Genomic DNA, 25,985 nt, shown 5'->3' with positions numbered 1-25,985 from the left:
GTGCTAGCGTGAAAGCACCCTAAAGGTCATTTCCGATGATGAATAATGCATATATTACCAGCATTTTGGGTCTGATGTGTGAATGGTACCTTACCAGTAAAATGATGGAACGCTGTTGCTTGTGTGAAAAGCATGTGTTTTTTTTAACCAGAAAAGTCATTCTAGTAATTTACCGGCATCGCTGTGTGAGGTTCCTTTTCAATTAGGATGCCTATTTATGAAATTCACAGCGAGGCAGCTCACTAGGTTTTTGGAACAAAGCTAATATGTCTGTGTCTGTCTCCCCAGTTCATGTTAAATGTAGGACAGACACAGCGGTTCAAGGTATGATTTTATGTTGGCTTTGTGATTTTGGTGCGTGTTTTTGTAGTTGTGCGCAGTCCGGGAATGGCCGACACAGCAGCCACCAGAGAAAGATCAACCAGCAAGAGGAGAGCTGTCAGAATCTAACCGACTTCACGCCTGCCCGCGTGCCCAGTAAGGTGGACATCTTCACCGCCTACAACGACAGTTTACAGTGCTCACACGAGTGTGTGCGGTCCGGCATACCAGTGTACACGGACGAGATGATCCAGCACACGCCCATTTACAAGACCTCCTACAATGGAAACAGGCAAGAGGCCATGATTCATATATATTCAATAGGATCAACTCATTGATGTTGGTGCTGCTGACCAAGAAGTTTGACAGCCCTGTCCATACTTTCTGACAGGTTTTGGATTCCTCATAACCATTCCTCGTAGGTTTAGTGCTGTCAGAAATAATGTTCATTCTAGAACGTTTGAACACTGGACCATATTATGCATAAATCTATACGTATATATATATATATATATATATATATATATATATATATATATATATATATATATATATAATTTTTTTTTCAGTGGGACTTTGTCAAGCTATGCTTTAGCTGATAGACAGTTTGTATGTTAAAACCTCTTCAGAAAACTTGAAATCATCCTCTTTAAATGTACCACGACGGCAGTCATTCACACACAGACAGACTCTTTGCCATTGCATCTTGTCTCATGTTGTTTTTTTAAGTATTCATGAGCTATTTTTGAGCTATTTATGACAGCTTGTCAAGTGCAATAATAGTCCAACTTTTAAAATGCAGTGGTCTCAAAAGCTTTGCATTCTGTTTTCAATGTGTCTTTGTTTGAAAATACATACTTTAATATTTTTCTCTGCTACAATCTTAAATAATAGAATAATTTAGCCTTTAATGTGCATTTTGGAAATAACCAGTTTAATCTGCCAGAAAGTCATTATTTTTCTGATAAGCGTGTGTTTTTTGTCCTTCCATTGCCCTCGTCTTGAAAAAAGAATGAGTATGAGCTTAAATTGTATGAATATTTTCAGTGCTGCTTTATTTAATACTGTATGCTTCAGAATACAAAACCTAGATGAGAGGTTTTAGAGGAAATGTAACTGTGGGCACTTTTGTTTGTGGCAATGCCATAAAAAAAAAAAAGCGTCTTGAATCGTGGAGTGGGACAGAAGTGCTTATATCTGCAGGATTGAAGAGCTGATCTGTCTGTCTATTTCAGACCGTCGCCCACTGAAAGGCAGCTAATCCCTGTGGCCTTTGTGTCTGAGAAATGGTTCGAGATCTCCTGTTGAGGCCCTTTTACTACCTTTGGGTTGAGCCCACGTCTTCAGTTTGTGCCCTGGTATGTACTATATTTTGCATGGCTTCAAGTTCACATGGTTTAATTGTGGCATGGTTTTCCAGAAAATCCCAGTTCCTCAGGGTTCAAAAGGAATAGTTTACTAGTCATAGAGTTGAAATGAGTTGCACACTTGTAGCTCATATAGTTTCAAAAATTGTGTTGAAACAGGACATAAACCAACAGCAGAAATATTGTGTGACGTGAAACACACTATAGATAATTCTGCTGTATACAAAGGAAGGAAGATATTTGGGAGAATGTTTGGAACCAAGCAGATTTCACCCTCGAATTGACTACTGTAATAGGAAAAGAAAATACTATGGTAGTCAATGGGGCCTGGGATCTGCTTGGTTACCAACATTCTTCCAAATATCTATAATCAATATTATTATAATCAGCTGCGCTGTTTTCCATTTTTCTGTTGTTGTATGTTGAGGCGGTAGTATTGTACTCTTAACTGTGTGTATTTTAATGTAAGTTTAAATGTGGTGTCATTGATGTATTTTTGTTCGGAGAAGTCGAAGACAAATTTCCACTAAGGTGGACAATAAAGTCGAATGAATGAATGAATCTTCCTTTGCGCACAGCACAACAAATACATTTATTCAGGTTATACACATGTTGGTGAACTATCCCTTTACCAATAGTGATACAAATAAAACCGCTGACTGTTAGTTAGATCAGGTTCAATAATAATATTAACAGATACAAATTTTGATTTTAATAATGTATTATGTAATGTATGTGTAATTATTCGTTCACTAGTAGTTGACTAATAATAACAAATAAAACCTTATTGTAATGTTACTAATCAATTAATCTAGGTTAATGTTAAAGGGATAGTTCACCCAAAAATAAAAATTAGCCCAGGATTTACTCACCCTAAAGTCATAAAGTAATTTCTGAAGGGAACGATGCATTTGTGTAAGAAAAATATCCATATTTAAAACTTTATATAATAAATTATTCTCTAGCGTTAAATACAGAAGTGCCTTCCGTATTTAACTTACAGAAAAAGTGTAGCGCCCGCACCTCGCAGTTCAAAAAGCTTCCTCTACGCCTGACGACGTTGCACACCAGTTATGCTTGTCAGACTTAGAGGAAGCTTTTTGAACTGTGAGAGCACTAAACTTTTTTACTACTAACCCTTTAATTTCTACATGTACTAATGTATTTTTAACAGTTCAAGCTTGGGATAGTTCACCCAAAAATGAAAATCAGCCAATGAATTACTCACCCTCAAGCCATCCTAGGTGTATATGACATTCTTCTTTCAGACGATTACAATCTAAATTAAAAAAGTTATTAAAAAATTGCCCTGGCTAATCCAAGCTATATAATGGCAGGGAATGGCTGTTTCTGTTTTGTTTTACAAGTAAGATAATATAAATTATAAAGTTTTAAATATGGATATTTTTCTTAGACTAATGCATCACTTAGCTTCAGAAGGCCATTATTAAAGGGTTAGTTCACCCAAAAATGTCTTTTCCTCTCTCAAGACCCACAAAGGCACTAAAGACGTCGTTACAAAGCCCATCTCACAGTGATTGTACAATCATTTTATGAAGCGATGAGAATAGTTTTTGTGTACAAAAAAAAACCTAAATAACGACTTATATAGTGATGGGCCGATTTCAAAACAAAGTTTCAAACGTTATGAGTCAGTGTATCGATTCATGATTCGGATCGCCACAAAAAACACAAAGAATATTCTCGCCGCTTCATAAAATTATTGTAGAGCCAATGTAACATTAGTGAGCGTGTTTAGTGCCTTTATGGGTCTTGAGAGAGGAAAAGACATTGGTGTCTTTCTGAGCCATCGGATTTCAACAAAAATATCTTCATTTGTGTTCTGAAGATGAACGAGGTCTTACGGTCTTGAACGACATGAGGGTAAGTTATTATTGACAGAATTGTATTTTTGGGTGAACTAACCCTTTAACCCCTGGATCCGTGTGGAGCACTTTCATGATGAATAGATGCACTTTTATGCACCAGAGACATCCATTCACTGCCATTATATAACTTGTCAGAGTCAGGACATTATTTTATATCATATACACCTAGGATGACTTGAGGTTGAGTAAATCATGGGCTAATTTCCATTTTTGTGTGAACTATCCCTTAAATGCATTATTATTTTAGAAATCGTTTATTGACAAAGTTACAATATCAATCCTTGCTCTATTTAAAAAGTGAAATCAGTAGCTAAAATGTAATCTTCTGTACTTTCAGGATCTCATTGGAAAACCTGTGAATCAAACACACAAAGACTACAACACAATAAAGCAAAACAAAACAAGAACAACGACAAGCAATCACAGAGATGGGAACTGAGGCCAACAGGCAGTTTTGTACAAATGTTGGATCTCTCTAGAAATGGACCGAAGATGTTTATTTTTCTAGACTGATGCAGTGCTATGGAACCACTCCCAAATTATTTTCCATAGACATGTGATCGATCATTTTAGAGATGATATAGAGCTGATATATTATATACGTGTATCGCTGCACATGTGGGTGTGCTGGAGCGGAGTTCGGCTGTGGAGAGGCCGTGGGGACGCTCTCTGACACGATATACGTCTGCTTGTGTGGAGAAACGACTCTCCTGAACTTTGTGCCAATAATGCCATTATGTGCCACTACATATATAGATGGGACGCGTTCAGTTTCGTGGAAAATTACTGACACAACATCAAGTAATTTCAGTGACTGTCTCCCAATATCAATCCGTCATCCGTTTTTGTATAAAAAGTATGAATATGTATTTGAAATATGTTTTGAAATAGCTGAGGAAACGTGTTACAAATGTCCAAAAAATATTTATATGGAGCACTATTCATTTAGATGAAAAAAATGAACCCATTGAGGAATAGTACAATACCCAGGTTTTAATTTAACTACATTGTTACTAGACCCCGTTTTAAAGGAATAGTCTCTATTTTTATACAAACGAGGTTATTAATGAGTCAGACAGACCTAATTTAACTGGACTGTTGGGACTGTTAATCTACGAGTGTAGGTTCAGTGAAATGTTTGAAGTGTTTTTTTTTCTCCTTTTTCTTTTTTTCAGTTTTTTTTAAAGCTACCAAACAATGTTGACGCCAGATTCAGTATTCATTCAAAGCTTATTTGATTTGCCAAAGCCATGCTTCAGACGCTTGTTGAGTTTCCGTTTCTTCTCACTGATGAGGAATTTCATGTACGGGTTTATCATGTTTACGGACTCACAGACCCTCAGAGGGCCTTTAGTTTGAGGGTCGCTCCTAAATAACACAATCAGTTATCTAATAAAACATTACAAAATAGATAATAAACCTTAAAAAGCTTCATTTGAATTACGATAACAGTTATCAGCCATGTGCATAGACTAAAAAAGAAAAAAAAACTATATTGTATGTTTACTTGATTTTTGTGCCTACACTGTAAAAATAATAATATTGGTTTAACTTTAAAAAGTAAGTAACCTGGTTGCCTTAATTTGGAGTTTATTTAAATAAAAAAAATTGAGTTGACACAATGAAGGAAATTGTTCTAAATAAATAGAAACTAAAAATTATATTGTATCTGAAAAATCATGCAAATAGCACAATTTGACAAGTTTCACTGCGTCATCACAAATAAAACACACAATTACCCAATATGCTTACAAAATCTTAATAATATTTGAATAAAAGTTGTCGATTCTCAAAAATGTTCATTGTATTAACTCGGTTTTTTTATTTCAATGAACTCAAAATTAAGGCAACCAGGTAACTTCTTTTTTTTAAATAATGTTTTTAAAGTGTTTAATTCTGTATTTGAAACAAAATCACGAATGTCCTTTTCTTTGTGTGCTACATTCTACTTTTTAATTTAAGCTAATAGTTTATTATTTATTGTTTTTCACAGTTTGATTTATTTGAGCAGAACTGACTGAAAGGCAAGTATTTCATCAGCAGAAACGGTAACGTCTAGTGCCAATCATTTTAATAGCAATCAGAAATGCAGTAATATACAAACAGCTCGAAACTTGCCAATCAATTTCAAATATTGATAAAGCCAGTGGGCATAAACGACACTTTGGAATTGTGTGTGTGTGTGTGTGTGTGTGTGTTTGCTTGTTTGTGTGTGTGTCTGAGATCACAACACTCTACTCGAGCATTACTAGACCAAAGAGCTCCATTGTGGGTAGCATGTGAACAGACCAAGACAGTTATTCTGTACATGATAAAAGGGAGGATAACTATATGATTTTATCCCCAAAACAGATGTTTAATGGTTACAATAGCATATTGTACAAAGGCAAACACTGTGAAAGAGGAAAATTGCTGTTTGCAATAGTCTGTCACTGAAAGTGAAATGTCTTGGATTAAATTCAATCATAGGTTTTCAGATGTTACTCAAAATGTTTATAACCAGTAGAGAGTTGTGATTCCTGTTTTCATATTCAGAAGACAGCAATACATATAAAGTTATGTCAACTCCCTCACCCCCACCCTAATCATCTGTGATGAATTGAACAGTTCATGTGACCAATCAGGTTAGATATTTAGAAAGGTCTACTAATCATATATCATATGGAACACTAAAGCTCTGTATTATGTACATGTGTAAATGTGTTTTCTATATATTTACCTCTATGCTATTTCGTGTTTTTTAAGCTTTCTTTTTTCACAGGATCAGTGGAAAAAGCTTTGAAAAGGTTTTTGTTTACATTGCATAAGTTGCTGCAGACGTTACAGACGCTGTGCTAAGCCTCAAAAACACTGTTGTTTCTGCTGTAGCTGTAGTTCTTCTAATAATTAGGAAATTACAGGTCATTTGCGTACTAGGGAACTTCATGGGAGAAGATTTATTTTGCAGGTTTCTAGAGCAAGTGTTTTTTTTTTTTATCTTTTGGCAGATAGGCAGCTCGAAATCCATCCGGAGAAGAGTCCGAGTATGTGCTAAATGGTACACTTTGAGAAAATATTATGTTTGCCATCCTCTTTCTCCCAGAGAAGCAAAATGGCTCCAAACCCTCTCAGTCGACAGCTCAATAAACTGAACGTCTATTTAAAATAAAAAACAAACAATACAAACAATAAACCTGAACAGGCGACTAGTCTGTGTGGCTTCCGGCACAGGAGAAGATTTGTGCTGTGAGTCTGATAAACATGTCTGTGGAATGTTGATTTGCTCTTCAGTCTTGACACAGAGCTCAGAATCCGTAGAATTACAATCAGTTGGATATAAGGTTAATTGACTGTGCTAAGCCCCGCCTTATAACACTACTGACCTATCCTAATTTAGCAACTGTTGCCAATTGCCATATAATAAGACAAACTTTTGCTATATTGTAAGTTTAAGGAAGTGTGTTTGGATAGTTTTAAATGTCATTTATAAAGAAATCAAATTATAATAGTATAATATGTCTATATTATATAAAAATTTAATATATTTAATATATATATATATATATATATATATATATATATATATATATATATATATATATATATATATATATATATATAAATCATTAGCCTCGACTTGCCTTGATTTCATAAATTATTACATAATGATATATCGTTAAAGACAAAAAATTAAGGACAACCATAATTTGCGATTTTCATTCCATCCCATGTAAATTGACTTTAATATAAATCTCTAATCCCTTCCTATGGTAGATTATAAGGTTTGTCTGAGTAAGCAACCGTAACAAAGGGGGCGGAGCTTAGCGGAATGGTCAATTGACCATTTTCATCTGCGTTACACCTGAATGTGCTTTCTCATTCATTTAGAGTCTACCAGAACTTTCTCTGAATGAAACCTGCTGAATCCAGTGCAATATAATGTTTTTTTTTTTTTTTTTTTACATGTATAAATATATGAAAAATGCTTCTAAATAAGAGCCCTCCTCATTGTTGAATCACACACTGCTTATTGTAAAGGCTTATTTTGTCATGTGTTGTATTTTATTTTTTGGTTTTCATGTGGTACTATACTCAGGCATCATCTATATATGAACGTTATTTTATAAAACACAAGTATCTAATGTTTACGGACAAGAATCTGGCTTTGGTCATGTTAGATTTTTTCTTTCTTTATTATTATTATTTTATTTTAAGAAACGCACATTTGCAGAGTCACGTTTCTCGATGATAGGTTTCATATGGTGCAGAACGTACCCCTCCCACCCCACAAAAAAAAAAAGCCCAGGGCTGTCAAGAGAGATTATGCCAAATTCCTCCTTGTGTGACAGAGAACCGTAAAAAGCGGTTAAACTTATAGAAACCGGAAACTCTTTGCTGAGGCTTAGTCAGGGAGTATCTGAGATGGTCTTTGGCTTTTAATTTGCTGCAGGTACAATTTATTACATTGCTCCATATTCCATTCGAAAACAACCTGACACATGTCCCGTTGTTGCCATAGAAATAAAAACTTTGTACTTTGTGTACCTTAACTTTTTATATTTGTGTCTAATATATCGATGAGTACCTCTTTTTTTCTTTTATATAAGATCTATGAATATAGTACACAACACAATGTACGAGAAAACACACATGAAAACACATACACGGATGCTGTATGGACTAACAGTCTCTGTGTCTAAATAGTGCTGTGTACTTTTATTTTGTGTCTTTGAGTCTCTCTCTCTTTCTCTTTTTGTAGGTATTGGTAAAGTTACATTTCCAGGTGACATTGATTTTGATTCTTGTTCTAAAGCTCTCTGTGTTTTGGCCACTGTAAATGCAGCTGTCATCAGAATGAATCTGTACATTTAGTACTCTCTAAAGTTGCTATTAATAAGATGTTAAAATGAAATGGGCTGTCTTTCTATAAACACCATCAAATGTTTGTAAAATGATTATGGGGTGTTATTTGGACTGGGAAAATGATATTGAAAATAAAAGTCATTCAAAAAAAGAAAATCGACGTATGCTGGCATATTACTGCTGATTGTTTAGTGAAAATATTTATTTCACGTTCCACACATCCAGCGCCATTTGCGAAAATTGCATTTCGTGAGCAAGATAGTTGGAAGCTTCGAACATTTAATCTTTTTTTGACGGAGCCAGATGATATTGTTTTCCAGACGTCTTTGTTTTTTTTAGTTTTTTGTTTTGTTTAGTTGTTTTGTAGGACTAATCCTACAGCAGCACCAGAAATGAAAAAGTCTAACCAGGATTTAAGCAGATGGACCACTGTATGATTTCCCACAAAATATGACATTGTCTTGCCATTTATCAAAAGGCTAGGCCTAATGAGCAGCATTTCTCTGATGATGATCATGATGAATATGAAAACACTCCATCATGCTGCAAGGAACAACAGGAGGCTGAGAGACAGAGAGAGATTGTGAAAGGATTGTGCCATGAAATAAACACAACAAGAAGAAAAAAAGCCAAAATCTTGTCCATATTGATGGATACCCAAATAAGCTAGTGTTTTATTAAAAGTTGCTCATTAAAACCCTTTGATTCAACGAAAGAGCCAGATGGTAAGTTCAAGGCAGGCCAGATTTTATTATTCTATTTGTCTCATCTGAATGAAAATAATCTAATTTGATCCTATATTCCATACTGTACAAACAAACCTATAGAATCCACTCAAAGTTGAGGTCATTTGTACTTAACTTGTTTGGGTAGATTTTATTCCATGTGTTGAGTAAAGACTAAATTAAACAGCTAATACACTAAAATAAATTAGGTGAAGGCTTACACCATTAATAATTATTTAAAGTGAGTAACATGAAATCTTGTACTTTTATTACAGCTTCTGTAGCTCGCCTAATGTTTCCCATTCATAAAAAGTTACTTGGTACTAACATTAGTACAGCTATTACTTGTTGAGCGGAGCAACATTCTCAAACTTTTTAAAGCCACCCACAACCTGCACATTCTACTCTTCAACACAATGGTAACCACAAAACCTAACATGGTAAGCCAAGTAGTATTTATGAATTTATAGTACTGTATTCATAAAACAGTGGGCAAAAAGTATCAGGCGAGATTCTGAAGTGTGTGTCCAATGGACACTTTAGTGATGAAGCCATAGCAGGAGAAGATTAGTAATGGGAGTGAACTGATACATAGGTCAGTTACAGGTAATGATACTAAAAGGATTCACCCAATTCCCCCAAAAAACAACAACTTCTGTTTAACACATTTAACCCTTTCCCCGGTTTTCACATAATTTATGCCATGGGGCATATATAATACAACTTCTGAAAGACTACTGAATCTCCTGATCAAAACACGTGTGAAGAAGACGCAGAAACAAGCAATTTCCTATATAACCATATGTAAAATAACTGGATCATCCAAACACCATCTATTATTAAAGACTGCCTATTACTGAATAAAATGCAAACCCAGGATGAGATTATAATATCAACAACAGTAATTCTGGATTGCCTACACCAAACAGTAAATAGGAGCTAAGTAAATCATAACACTCCCCACCAAAACAGCAGAATGCACGCAAGCGTGAACAACTGGTGTTTCTTCTTGCTGCATATCATTTACTGTCTATGGCCAGTGCTTTAAGTAGGACGTACGTGACGGTATTCAGTACCACCACTTTCAAATATAGCTCTTGAGCGTACCGCCACCTCTCTGTGCGCCCAGAATGTGACTTTAGCGTACCAGTACGCTCATTTGCACATCTGTTTTAATCCTTTGGCTGCGCTGCCGCTTTTCAAAGCGCCCTTCACAATGCACGCTTCCTAATTCGTCCCACCGAGAATAACCGTTCGCGGAAGGCTTTAAGACCCAGCAGAATCCTCTGCCGGTGTTCGCTATGCTCGCACTAACGGTGAATCCCTTTAACTCCTCGCGTTTGGATTTTCAAATCACTTTGGGCGGATGCAAACAACGTGATTATTATTCTTGAGTCCAACATTCAGCCATGCAAAAAAAGCATGAACTCTCCCTGAGGGAAGACATGATCAAAAAGAGAAATTCATCTTTCACTATTGCAAATTAATGCAGTAGAAAAGAAAGAAATACAAAATACATTTTATATTTAAGTAACTAGTCGTGTTCATAAACTCATTAAGCTATTCAAACACGAAATAACCATAAATTCTCAAAATAAGTCCAAGCAATCCTCTAAGTTCTCTTTAATTGAAAAATATGCATTTTCATTTATGCATTTTCAAATGTAAATTTATTCATACATGATTGCAACAACATTTAGTTCAACATTTTAAGTGCCATTGTTTTATAAAATGTTTTATTGGCTGACATTTAAAAGTCCAGATATTATGCTTTCAAATTGTATGGGACTGAACCATAGGGCCTTTAAAATTAAGATTACAAAAGAAGATTTTATTAAGAACGAAAATATAGAAGTACATTGAGATATATTTAATACTTTTCGAGTTACAGGCACAGTATGGGAAACAGTATTGATGGCACTCAGACAGCAATGTTCAATTGTGCATCTAAAAGAAATGTATCTTAAAAAAATATATACATTTGTTGTTCAGAAAATATAATACCATTGAAAATGGTTACCAATGAACTCATGGAGCTACATTGATATCCCTATATCTCTGGAAATTAATGGGCCTTAAAATTAAGGAAACAAAATTAAAACTTGTTTTTTTTTTTAATAATTAGAATCTAAAAGGATATTAAGGTATCTTCAAAATGAATTACAGGCATGCAAACTTTGATAAAAAAATATGTATATTTTTTTCCCTCCCTTTTTTGGCATGTCATCGTGGGCTTATAATGCAACAAAGATTTCTAAAGTCAACAGATTTCACTAAAAGATCTACCAATCACTGTGTGAAAATAAAATAATGATGCTGCCATCTTTTTAAAGTCATCTTTACTCTCCTGTGAATATTGTCATTCTGACCCACACTACAAAATACTGAAGTACTCAGTAAATATACATCCATCACATTAAATAATGTGTCTTTTTTTTCTTAATTTATGAGAAAATGTCTTTCTTCATTTTTGTTTTCAGATCTGTTTTCCTTGAGAAAATGTGCCATGTATTGTACCTGATCAATATTGAATTGAATAGAAAATCAAATCGAAAGCTTGTGAATCGAAATCAAATCGAATTGTGAAATTTGTGTCAATACCCAGCGCTAATACAGCGTGGCTCCCCAGTGAAATCTCCATTTTGCGGCACCATGTAGTACAGTAGCCCTAAACGGACAAACTTACATAGCGCTAGTCACTTTCTGCTCTCTCCTACGAAAGTTTCTATCCTGTGTCGGCCACCGTAGCTTCTCTATGTGCTTCGAAAGGAAGAGTTGAATGGTGGGCCATTGCAATTCACAACCTCGCCACGAGATGTCTAAACTCCACACACTGCAACTTTAAGTAGAAACGAAATATTCAGCTATTGTGTTGCCTTGACTCATTTTAATTAAGTGCATTTGACAAGCAAAAATATTTTAGGCGATATCAAAATCCATTTACCTCCCATCATTTCTAGTTATTTTAGTTCCAACCATTTGATAAATGTTTGTCAGGCAGAATGCTTTTATTGCCTCTCTTATCTGGTGTCCCTTTCGAATGGGAGGCTTTAATCGGATTGGTTCTCTTGACAGGACGCTTCCTCACGAGAACAGAGAGCGAGAACAGGAGAGGAACACCTGTTGTCAGACCCGCTTACATCTCCGCTTGGAGCTTCAGACAGCAGACGATCCCACAGCCCCACAAAAGCATCATCTGGCACCAGACTTACTCACACCTACAATCCTCGCTTATTTATTGATCATTTTTTGCTGCAAACAACTAATGGGGTGTACGTGCAGATGAACGCGACACAAGGCAACTGATGATAGGATCCGAATAGCATAAATTGCCCCTTTATTGCCAACATTCCCATCAGCCGGCTGCTCAGATCTTCATTAACGCTGCAGCGGTGGTTCGGTCTCTCTAGTGGGACCCCAGCCGCTCCTGTGACCAGGGTACTAACACGCCTACATTTGCATTCGCTTCAGCACACCGTTTCTCTCTGTCATACTCGCCAAAAAAAAAAAAAAAAACGATCGAAAGGCTTTGTAATCATGACAAGTGTATTTGTGTTGCTAAAGCAATTATGTGCGATAAAATCAAGGTAAATATTACAAAACATAAAAGCAAATTGCATTTCTCTCGCCTCCTGGTGCTCCCAAGGAAGCCTCACTGCATTCATATGAGGCTGTTCTGATCCCTGGACTGCCTGATACACACACACACACACACGGATTCCGACTGACAGCCACACTTGCATCTTTTCCACCCCTTGACAGCTGCATACACACTCCAGACTAGCTGACAAAAGGCTATCATCTCTCTCTCACACACACACACACTCACAGAAGATTTGACAGACATCCGCAGAAATGTGCACTTCACATACTTGCTCAGTGACTCCATCGCACACACTCTGTTCCAGCTGTTAGTCTATTAATTGTGATTATGCAGGCAGTGCCCACGTCCTCATCACAGAGGAGGACAGCAGCTGTAAGACGGAGCTGAAATACCTTCAGCCCACTGGAGCTGCTGTCACTCTCGCTGTCTTCCTGACAGTCACGCCCTGCCGCTTCAGAGACCGTCCTTCACGCGCACATCCACTAGCATCAGCTCTTCCACATTTATCTCCATCAGTCTCTGTTGTTTTAATATCTATTGTTGCAGTGATCTAGGAATGATGTATTATTAAACCTCGGGTGGAGCACGTTCAAATGATCTAACCAAACAACTCGTCATCAGCAATTACCAATTAGTATATTAGTACATACAGCAATTTGTATATATATATAATATATTAACTAGAAAACTACAGTTTTCAGCATCCTTCCACCACCACAGCCAGGAATACGGGGGGAGTTCGGGCCAAATACTGAGCTCAGAGCCCTCACACTCCAAATACGCATACCATTAATTCTATCTGACTTTTGTAAACTCGTGATTTCCATTTTACTGATATCGAATCTTTTCCTTCCCCATACACTGCTTTTGAATTTATAGTTCTGATATAAAATGTACTATACAAAAACAAAAAATGATCTCTATCTATCTATCTATCTATCTATCTATCTATCTATCTATCTATCTATCTATCTATCTATCTATCTATCTATCTATCTATCTATCTATCTATCTATCTATCTATCTATCTATCTATCTATCTATCTATCTATCTATCTATCTATCTATCTATCTATCTATCTATATACTTACAATGTAAACTCAAATAATTTGGCAAAACTCTTTTGGAGGTACACATTTTTTTTAGGTAATCTGTTATATATATATATATTTTTTTTTTAAGTTAAGGAATTTAAAGTTCAAGCAAGCAAAACTGGCAGATTTAAATGTTGTACTCATATTTTAACCACTCTTAATTGCCTTAAATATTTCAGTAAGATAATTCATACATTTAACTTAAAATTGTTATTATATATTTTTGAACTATAGCCATTTCAATAAATGTACCACAGTGCTTTGATAGCGTTGGCATAGCATAGCACTTGCTGAATGAGTGCAGTAATATAAATATTTAATATATATCTGCTCTCAAAGTAAGCTTATGCTCTACTTGCATATACATGAAAATATAACAGAATATTACAGGAACAAAATTTTGCAATTTACACAAACTTTTGTGTGTCATGGCAAAGCATTGAAATCAAAGCTCAGTTTCAGTTCAATTTATTTGTCAAAATGTACGTTTGTCTAAATTAAAAGAAACAAAAACATTGTCTACATTGAGAGTTCATAAAAATAATTCATATTACTTCAAATGTGTTAATTGTGTCAACTCGAAAGAAAAAGAATGTTCTAAGTACTCATAAAAGTTATTTTGATTTAACTAATTTGTTGGATTTCAGTTGGCTCCACTTAAACCAATTAGTTATTTTGAGCGTTAGGGTTTACAGTCTATACTATATATATATATATATACACTGTAAAAAAAACACGTAATTTTACGGTAATAGTCTGTATTTTTTTACAGAATTTTCCTGTTTTTTCATTATACAGTGAAATGCCTGTTGTTTTACAGATATTTGCTGTAATTTATATTTTGACTATTAAATTTACGGGAATTCCTTGTATTTTGGTATTACATCAAATTTCCGTTTTTTAAGAGGAAATTTCTGTATTTTTACATAAGTTTGATTAATATTTTACAGATTTTTTCTGTAAAAATAGAAAACAGGAAATTAATGTATACTGTAAAAAAACACGTAATTTTACGGTAATAGTCTGTATTTTTTTTACAGAATTTTCCTGTTTTTTCACTATACAGTGAAATGCCTGTTGTTTTACAGATATTTGCTGTAATTTATATTCTGACTATTAAATTTACGGGAATTCCTTGTATTTTGGTATTACATCAAATTTCCGTTTTTTAAGAGGAAATTTCTGTATTTTTACATAAGTTTGATTAATATTTTACAGATATTTTCTGTAAAAATAGAAAAAAGGAAATTAATGTATACTGTAAAAAAACGTAATTTTACAGTAATAGTCTGTTTTTTTACAGAATTGTCCTGTTTTTTCATACAGTGAAATGCCTGTTGTTTTACAGATATTTGCTGTAATTTATATTTTGACTATTAAATTTACGGAAATTGCTTGTATTTTGGTATTACATCAAATTTCCGTTTTTTAAGAGGAAATTTCTGTATTTTTACATAAGTTTGATTTATATTTTACAGATTTTTTTCTGTAAAAATAGAAAAAAGGAAATGAATGTATATATATATATATATATATATATATATATATATATATATATATATATATTTAGTTTTTCACATAAACACTGGAATTGGCCTACATATGCAAATGTATCAACACTTCAGAAATAATATTTTTATATTATATAGTTTAATATTTGTATAATATTTTATAATTAATAAAACACATTTTAATACATTCAAAAATAATGTATATTTACATAACATTAATTAATAGATGAGTATATATGTAGCCTACCTTTTATAGAAATGAAAAAAAAAGGTTTATGGAATTTGTCTTTTAGTTTAATTATTTGCTTTTTAAATAATTATAAGATTATTTAATAATATAATAATGTGTGTATGTACGTCATTTCGTGTTTGCGTAAAAGAGCTGGTAAATCGGGTAAATCAGTCTTTGAAGTTAACAGACTTCCATCACTACTGCAACTGATCACATCTTGTTCCGCTTGTCAAAAGTAAGCCTATGTCTGCTGCGTTTGGTGTTTTATTACGCATTTATTTTCATAATATCGTAAAATAAAATAATATAATAACACTTTCTTACTTTAAGTACGATGATATTTAAATGACAGTCATACAGATTTTAAATATTCGAACCGAAGGAATTCCCGCCTTGGCGCAAGGATACATTCCCTTCTAAGCACACAGTGGGGCAACTGCGCGTGCGACAGGATTCACTTGACCTTCAGCTTTGCCGTGGCCCGTCAATCTTGGATGATGTGAGGCGCAAATAAACAGGTAAAGTGCATGTATTTTAATTTTAAAAAAAAATGTTTTACCGCTTTGAATCGTGTTGACTGTGTTTATATTAAACTTGGGCTCAGCCCGTTAACGTAATGATTTAAATTCTTTATAATGTTTAAACTTTATAATGTTAAGGCTTCAGGTGATGGTACCGTGTAACGTTAACGTTAGTTTTGTATCTTAACTTACTTTATAGTTTTAGTTTTAGCTTTCTGTTGCATTTTGTTACCAAATGCTATTTTTCCGTCGTCTAAAAGCTCAAAAATGCCGTCGACGAAATAGGGCGATTTTTTTATTTTTTTTCCCCGTCGACGGCTGTTTGGCAATAAGTTTACCTCAGGTGAAAAACTGCATTTTTTAAGCTTAGACGACGCATACATCCGACTATATAACTTACAAGTAGTCAGTTTTAGACGTCGTCTAAGCTCAAAAATGCAGTTTTTCACCTAAGGGAAAAATTATTTGACAAAAAGCCGTCAACGGAAAAAATCTCGCTGTTTCGTCGACATGTCCCATACACTTAACGTTACACGCTTGTTTTTGTCTCTCCCTGCAGATAAGTTGAGAGCTGCCAGAGTCAAGATCAGGAAGAAAGGTGATCGTTGTTGCACCATGTAAATATGTTTGCAGATTACACTTGTAATAGTTGTAGTGTTTCAGTGAAAACTCTAAAAGGTTATGTAACGTTAACATCAAGCACTACACAGAAATGAGCCACATTACCTAACTTATATGCATGTTGCATGTCATGCTTCAGAAATTACAGCGCGTAGGCAGTCATCTTCATCAATAAGTCTCTGAAAAAATACTATGGCTGCATGGATCTGCTTGGTTACAAATATTCTTAAAATATCTTCCTTTGTGTTCAGGAATAATTAATGACTGAATTTTTGTATTAACTAACCCTTAATAAGAAAATAAGCAATCAATTAAGCAATCAATTCTTTGTTTATATGATTTTACCGGATGTGTATTACTCTTGCAAAATATATTACTCAACATGAGTCTTGTATTATGTGCTTTATTAAGGTCAAAGTGATGTCTGATAGCCCTTCAAGCAACTCAAATGCAGCCTGTGGCATTCTTGATAGAATGTCCCTTTCTGGTGAGTACATGGTGTACTATATAGTGATTTTTGGGAAATTATGATGTCATAATACATTTATTGTATTAATTTACATTTATTGCATTTATATGTAAAGAATTTGTAGGGTCCGCATCCTCACTTACACTCACACGCGCATCCTCACAAACACGCGCATCCTGACAAACACTCACACGCGCATCCTCACAAACACGCGCATCCTGACAAACACTCACACGCGTATCCTCACATACACTCACACGCGCATCCTCATATACACTCACACGCCCATCCTCACTTACACTCACACGCGCATCCTCACAAACACGCGCATCCTGACAAACACTCACACGCGCATCCTCACAAACACGCGCATCCTGACAAACACTCACACGCGTATCCTCACATACACTCACACGCGCATCCTCACTTACACTTACACGCGCATCCTCACAAACACGCGCATCCTGACAAACACTCACACGCGCATCCTCACAAACACGCGCATCCTGACAAACACTCACACGCGTATCCTCACATACACTCACACGCGCATCCTCACATACACTCACACGCGCATCCTCACATACACTCACACGCGCATCCTCATATACACTCACACGCCCATCCTCACATACACTCACACGCACATCCTCACATACACTCACACGCGCATCCTCACACTCGCATCCTCACATACACTCTCACGCGCATCCTCACATACACTCTCACGCGCATCCTCACACACACTCTCACGCGCATCCTCACACACACTCACGCGCATCCTCACATACACTCTCACGCGCATCCTCACATACACTCACACGCGCATCCTCACATACACTCACACGCGCATCCTCACATACACTCTCACGCGCATCCTCACATACACTCTCACGCGCATCCTCACACACACTCTCACGCGCATCCTCACACACACTCACGTGCATCCTCACATACACTCTCACGCGCATCCTCACATACACTCTCACGCGCATCCTCACATACACTCTCACGCGCATCCTCACATACACTCTCACGCGCATCCTCACATACACACTCACACGCGCATCCTCACATACACACTCACACGCGCATCCTCACATACACACTCACACGCGCATCCTCACATACACACTCACACGCGCATCCTCACATACACACTCACACGCGCATCCTCACATACACACTCACGCGCATCCTCACATACACACTCACGCGCATCCTCACTTACACTCACACGCGCATCCTCACATACACACTCACGCGCATCCTCACTTACACTCACACGCGCATCCTCACATACACACTCACGCGCATCCTCACTTACACTCTCACGCGCATCCTCACTTACACTCTCACGCGCATCCTCACATACACTCTCACGCGCATCCTCACATACACACTCAAACGCGCATCCTCACATACACACTCACGCGCATCCTCACATACACACTCGCATCCTCACATACACACTCACGCGCATCCTCACTTACACTCACACGCGCATCCTCACATACACACTCACGCGCATCCTCACTTACACTCACACGCGCATCCTCACATACACACTCACGCGCATCCTCACTTACACTCTCACGCGCATCCTCACTTACACTCTCACGCGCATCCTCACATACACTCTCACGCGCATCCTCACATACACACTCAAACGCGCATCCTCACATACACACTCACGCGCATCCTCACTTACACTCACACGCGCATCCTCACATACACACTCACGCGCATCCTCACTTACACTCACACGCGCATCCTCACTTACACTCACACGCGCAACCTCACTTACACACTCACGCGCATCCTCACTTACACTCTCACGCGCATCCTCACATACACACTCGCGCGCATCCTCACATACACACTCGCGCGCATCCTCACATACACACTCGCGCGCATCCTCACATACACTCACGCGCGCATCCTCACATACACTCACGCGCGCATCCTCACTTAGACTCACGCGCGCATCCACACTTAGACTCTTGCATCCTCGCATACACTCTCACACGCATCCTCACTTAGACTCGCACATCCTCACTTAGACTCGCACATCCTCACTTAGACTCAAGCGCGCATCCACACTTAGACTCTTGCATCCTCGCATACACTCTCACGCGCATCCTCACTTAGACTCGCACATCCTCACTTAGACTCACATGCATCCTCACTTACACTGACGCGCGGATCCTCACTTACACTCACGCGCATCCTCACATACACTCACACGCGGATCCTCACTCTCATACGCATCCTCACATACACTCACACGCGCATCCTCACTTACTCTCATTCGCATCCTCACATACACTCACGCGCGCATCCTCACTTACTCATGCGCATCCTCACTTACTCTCACACGCATCCTCACTTACACTCACACGCATCCTCACTTACACTCACGCGCATCCTCACTTACACTCACACGCGCATCCTCACTTACACTCATGCGCATCCTCACTTACTCATGCGCATTCTCACTTACTCACGCGCATCCTCACTTACACTCACACGCATCCTCACTTACACTCACACGCGCATCCTCACTTACACTCACACGCGCATCCTCACTTACACTCACACGCGCATCCTCACTTACACTCATGCGCATCCTCACTTACTCTCACACGCATCCTCACTTACACTCACGCGCATCCTCACTTACACTCACACGCGCATCCTCACTTACACTCATGCGCATCCTCACTTACTCATGCGCATTCTCACTTACTCACGCGCATCCTCACTTACACTCACACGCATCCTCACTTACACTCACACGCGCATCCTCACTTAGACTCGCGCATCCTCACTTACACTTACGCACATCCTCACTTACACTCACACGCGCATCCTCACTTACACTCACACGCGCATCCTCACTTACACTCACACGCATCCTCACTTACACTCACACGCGCATCCTCACTTAGACTCGCGCATCCTCACTTACACTTACGCACATCCTCACTTACACTCACGCGCGCATCCTCACTTACTCATGCGCATCCTCACTTACTCACGCGCATCCTCACTTACACTCACGCGCATCCTCACTTAGACTCGCGCATCCTCACTTACACTTACGCACATCCTCACTTACACTCACACGCGCATCCTCACTTAGACTCGCGCATCCTCACATACACTTACGCACATCCTCACTTACACTCATACGCATCCTCACTTACACTCACACGCGCATCCTCACTTACACTCACACGCATCCTCACTTACACTTACGCACATCCTCACTTACACTCATACGCATCCTCACTTACACTCATACGCATCCTCACTTACCCTCACGCGCATCCTCACTTACACTCACGCACATCCTCACTTACACTCAAACGCATCCTCACTTACTCACGCGCATCCTCACTTACTCACGCACATCCTCACTTACGCTCACGCGCATCCTCACTTACGCTCATACGCATCCTCACTTACACTCACGCGCATCCTCACTTAGACTCACGCGCATCTTCACTTATGCTGCGTTCACACCGCACGCGAATGACGCAAATATATTGCGGTATTCGCGCGAAGATGGACGCGTGAACAATTTGAATCCATTCGCGCGTGAAATTCGCTTCATTCGCGTGTGACATTCACTACACAACAGACGTGAATTTGCGTCATGGGAGGGGGTTCTGCCAGGCAGCGGCAGTCGGCAGAAGGACTAGCCGAGTTAAGGCTGCTCTCACCGAGGTTGATGAGCGCTGAGCTCCGGTGATCGCCTGGGTCTCACACCTCCGAAAACACCAGATCAAATTTTCAAATAGGAGCTCTCTTAATAAATAAATCACATATTTGAGCTTTAAACAACTACATTCTCACCTGAACAACTATTAAAACTACATTTTGTGACACAATACAGCAGTATTTTTAAATTACTCTGGCCTCAGGGTTTCCCCAATGGGTTTCCCATCCGTCACTTCACCACGTGACAGCAGTAAGCAGGCTCCTCATTGGTTAACGCGGCGCGAATATCCACCAAAGTTCAGATTTTTCAACTTGAGCGATTCGCGCGAATCACGCGTTCAAAACGCTCAATTCGCGTGATCATTGCCGCGTCATTCGCGCCGCAGAATGCCTATTCGCGTTGCTGCATTGACTTAACATGGAAATCACTCGTGCGAATTGCGTCATTCGCGTGCGGTGTGAACTAGGGATGTCAATTTTCACAAATTCCCATGATCGATCGTTGTTTAAATTAACGATCAATTAATCGATTAATCGTTAACCATAATACTGAAATATGCGTCTACAGCATGACAGTAAGCCTATGTGCAATGCTGCTCAAAACGTCTACAATGTTCTTCACCAAATGAATGAGAAGGATTTTTTTTATCTAAACAAAGGGCTATGGGATTGTAAGATTAGTCGATGTTATTTATAATTTAATTTAATTACTTATTTAATAACCGAATATAACATGTAATACAACACGAACGCCGCCTCAGATCTGTTATTCAGAATTTGTGGACGCACTTGCAAGAGCAACGTGCTGAAACGTCACCTAAACCCAGTTAATTCAAAACGATTTATTAAAATATTGTTTTCATTAATGTTATGTAATGTGATAGTCCCAATCAAAGTTATTATTAGTCGTGCGTTGCTGTTTGACCTGCGCGAGCTGAAGCCGATGCGCTGAATCAACACTGGTAAGTTACACTGAAACTTTGCTAGCACGTTAACTCAACAAAAAGCTTCCTATATGAGATTAATCAGATTTATATAAAGTTAACAAAATGTTACAAATTATATATCTTCACAAAATGATGCGAATGGACAAGTGAACTTGAATTGAGTTGCTGATATTCATATGCAGAATGGGAGACGCGTGGCGTTCACGCGCTCTAGGAACAACGCTCTGAACACGGCACCTAAACCCGATGACTTTACAACCATTTATTAAAATTGTGTTCTCATTTGTTATATAATATGACTGTCCCAATCATCGTTATTATGCATTGCTCTGTATGCGCTAAAGCCGAAGCACTGAATGAAAACCAGCCATCACTGACTGAAGCCATTTGTTAGTGCGTTTTATTTCGCTGAAAGAAACGCATCCTATATGATTGATCACATATATAACGTCACAAAATAAATGTAATATTACAAATTACTTCAGCACAATCTGATGCGAATGCACAAGTGAACTTGAACTAAGTTACATGCGTTAGTCAGAATGCGTGACTCATGTTGTGCATGCGCTCTTCCTGGATCAACGTAATGAAACACACGGCAAATAAACCCAAATACTTAACAATCACAATGTTTTATTACAATAGTGTTCTCATTAATGTTGTGTAATATGACAGTCCCAATCAGTCATTATTAGTGCTGTTGGAGCTGCACGCTGAAGCTGATCACCGCCACGCTTTTACTACCGCTCACCTCTAACGTAATTATTAACCAAATGCATCCTTATGAGATAAATCAGCTAAAGATAGGCCTGAACAAAATAAACACAATATTACAACTTACATTTGCGCAAAACAAAAGGCTGCGAATGCACATGCAAGCTTGCAGTCATGATGAAGGAGTAACTCCAGCTGTAAAATGGTTCCAAATAGAACTCGGGCACGCTCGCATCATTTTTCCTCCCGTTTCCTCACGCACGCGCATGACCCTGCTTAATCGATGATCGATAAGTCTTATCGATCAAATGTCTTATCGACAATTAATCGATCATCGATTAATCTTTGACATCCCTAGTGTGAACGCAGCATTTAGGGGGTCGCACACCGGACGCGGAGCTCGGCGGCGCGCCTTGTCTTTAAAATTCGAACACATTGTTTTCAATGAGTGTACGCACACCGGTGGCGTCATTCGGCCTTCTAAATCCTGCCGCGCCACAGAGCGCCATTTCAAGGCTTTATATTAAAAGTATATTATCGTTAAGGTATACTGATTTCAACCTTTGCTACAAGACAAATTTGTTTTACATTCTGAGTTCAACAGCTTGAATAAAGTCTAAACATATTTTGGGGAAATGTATAATAAACGTAGCCTTTTAAAATGTGCGCGTCCAGTGTGCGATACCTGAGACGCTGCGCGGCGCGCCGCCGAGCTCCGCGTCCGGTGTGCAACCCCCTTTAGACTCACGCGCATCCTCACATACACTCACACGCGCATCCTCACTTAGACTCGCGCATCCTCACTTACACTCATACGCATCCTCACTTACTCACGCGCATCCTCACACTCACGCGCATCCTCACACTCGCGCATCCTCACTTACACTCACACGCATCCTCACATACACTCACATGCGCATCCTCACTTACTCACGCGCATCCTCACACTCACGCGCATCCTCACACTCGCGCATCCTCACTTACACTCACACGCATCCTCACATACACTCACATGCGCATCCTCACTTAGACTCGCGCATCCTCACATACACTCAATGATTTATTACTGAGGTTTCTTTTCTCTCTCACAGATGCCTTTTCAAGATAAACCCTGAGACGGTATCAAAAGTCGAGATAGAAGAACACGTCAAGAAAGGAACTGGCAGTCAGTCTAAAGGTTCTTTCGTTGATGAGCAGAATTGTGGATTATGGATGGATGGAGTAAAAACTTTCGTAAGCGTGTCAAATCTCTCTTTATTACCATAGAGAAATTCTTGAGTGTTACAGACTTTTTCGTGATTTAATTATTTTATTTTCATGACTCATCTGTTGATGAGACAAATCCACTTTTTCGTCATATATGTGTATAACAAATTGCTATTGTACAATATCTTACATTGTTGCAGTTATTATTAAAAAAAATTGTATTGTTGTAGTTATGAACTAATTGTTATATTGTTAAAGTGTTGAAGTCATGAACTAATTTTATTATTGGTATGCTGCTTTGTTTTTTTTATATTTTTGCAGTTATGATATAACTTTGTATATATAATGTGGTCATTATGAACAAACTATATTGTGATCACATTACTATTTTAAAACAACCTTAAAGTTCAATTTTTTAAATAAAAACTACAAAAACAATCTTTTGCACTCTAGGGTGGTTATTTGAGTTGTAGTAATGTCCAATCTAATTGGTAATTTCATGGTTTTTACATAATTTTCCACAATTTGTAATCCTTATTTTTTTACATAATTTTCTTGTTTAAATATAGAAACTCATATAAATGACAGATAAAACCTGTATTTTGAACTATGGAAAATTACTGTAATTTTACGTGTTGGTTATTTTACAGTTTTTTTCTGGCGTCCCAGCTGCCGGAATATTTCCGTTTTTTTACGTGTTGGTTATTTTCTGTTATTTTACAGTTTTTTTCTGGCGTCCCAGCTGCCGGAATATTTCCGTTTTTTTACGTGTTGGTTATTTTCTGTTATTTTACAGTTTTTTTCTGGCGTCCCAGCTGCCGGAATATTTCCGTTTTTTTACGTGTTGGTTATTTTCTGTTATTTTACAGTTTTTTTCTGGCGCCCCAGCTGCCGGAATATTTCCGTTTTTTTACGTGTTGGTTATTTTCTGTTATTTTACAGTTTTTGTCTGGCGCCCCAGCTGCCGGAATATTTCCGTTTTTTTACGTGTTGGTTATTTTCTGTTATTTTACAGTGTTTTTCTGGCGCCCCAGCTGCCGGAATATTTCCGTTTTTTTACGGGTTGGTTATTTTCTGTTATTTTACAGTTTTTTTCTGGCGCCCCAGCTGCCGGAATATTTCTGTTTTTTTACGTGTTGGTTATTTTCTGTTATTTTACAGTTTTTTTCTGGCGCCCCAGCTGCCGGAATATTTCCGTTTTTTTACAGGTATTTTTTTTACAGTGTATATATATATATATATATATATATATATATATATATATATATATATATATATATATATAGTATATATATATATATATATATATATATATATATATATATATATATATATATATATATATATATATATATATAAACTCTATTATTTGGATACACAAATATGATAGCCTACATTTTCATGTATAAGCCCCACTTATATACACCATATATCTCATATCTCATATCATATCTCTCACACAGTGATACGACGAAGAAGTAATAAATCTGTGTGTACAGGCCTTCAATCTCTCTCTCTCTCTCTCTCTCACTCTCTCACTCTCTCTCTCTCTCTCTCTCTCTCTCTCTCTCTCTCTCTCTCTCTCTCTCTCTCTCTCTCTCTCACCATATGCTAAATATGATTATAAAATCAACCACCTAGGCACGAAGACTTTTGTGAAATTTGCAAAAGAATGGGTCGCTCTCAGGAGCTCAGTGAATTCAAGCGTGGTACTGTGATAAGTTGTCACCTGTCCATTTGTGAAATTTCCTCACTACTAAATATTCCACATTCAACTGTTAGTGACATTATGACAAAGTGGAAGCAATTGAGAACAACAGGAACTCAGCCACGAAGGCCACATTAAATCATAGAGCGGGATCAGCACATGTTGAGGCGCACAGTGTGCAGAAGTCGCCAACTTTCTGCAAAGTCAATAGCTACAGACCTTCACACTTCATGTGGCCTTTAGATTAGCTCACATTACATCGTGCAATGCAAAGCATCGGATGCAGGGCTTTTAAGCACGCTGCCACTGGACTCTAGAGCAGTGGAGTAGTGTTCTCTGAAATGACGAATCACACTTGATGACTCATGATGACTCTGTCTGGTAATCCGATGCATAGGTCTGGGTTTGCCGTTTGCCAGGAGAACAGTACTTGCCTGTCTGCATTGTGCCAAGTGTAAAGTTTAGTGGAAGGTTGTTTTTCAGGACT

At 37.8% G+C, this 25,985-nt stretch overlaps 1 protein-coding gene and 2 long non-coding RNA genes across 5 annotated transcripts in view; 2 read left to right on the top strand and 1 right to left on the bottom strand.

Moving 5' to 3' along the window:
• ajap1 (adherens junctions associated protein 1) overlaps positions 1-7,116 on the top strand; it is a 163,897-nt gene extending 156,781 nt beyond the window's left edge. For both annotated transcript variants that reach the window (XM_067413915.1, XM_067413916.1), the window contains exons 4-6: positions 371-613; positions 1,557-1,679; positions 3,915-7,116. In XM_067413915.1, the coding sequence (XP_067270016.1) occupies positions 371-613; positions 1,557-1,629 (316 nt within the window). In that variant the 3' untranslated portion in view covers positions 1,630-1,679; positions 3,915-7,116. The remainder of the gene's footprint in view (positions 1-370; positions 614-1,556; positions 1,680-3,914) is intronic.
• Positions 1-25,985, bottom strand: part of LOC137038908 (uncharacterized) — a 131,721-nt gene that overhangs the window by 10,530 nt on the left and 95,206 nt on the right. The window lies entirely within an intron of this gene.
• LOC137038224 (uncharacterized) lies at positions 15,681-24,228 on the top strand. 2 transcript variants are annotated; one of them, XR_010897431.1, is made up of 5 exons: positions 15,777-15,821; positions 15,969-16,104; positions 16,667-16,705; positions 17,140-17,215; positions 23,676-24,228. It is a non-coding gene; the product is annotated as an uncharacterized lncRNA (long non-coding RNA). The 2 variants fall into 2 exon arrangements; XR_010897430.1 differs by having other exon boundaries at positions 15,681-16,104.

Source organism: Pseudorasbora parva, chromosome 13, assembly GCF_024679245.1.
Source record: "Pseudorasbora parva isolate DD20220531a chromosome 13, ASM2467924v1, whole genome shotgun sequence".
NCBI classification, from domain to species: domain Eukaryota; kingdom Metazoa; phylum Chordata; class Actinopteri; order Cypriniformes; family Gobionidae; genus Pseudorasbora; species Pseudorasbora parva.
Note: the sequence above shows the minus strand (reverse complement) of the source record. Positions and strands in the feature narration are given on the sequence as shown.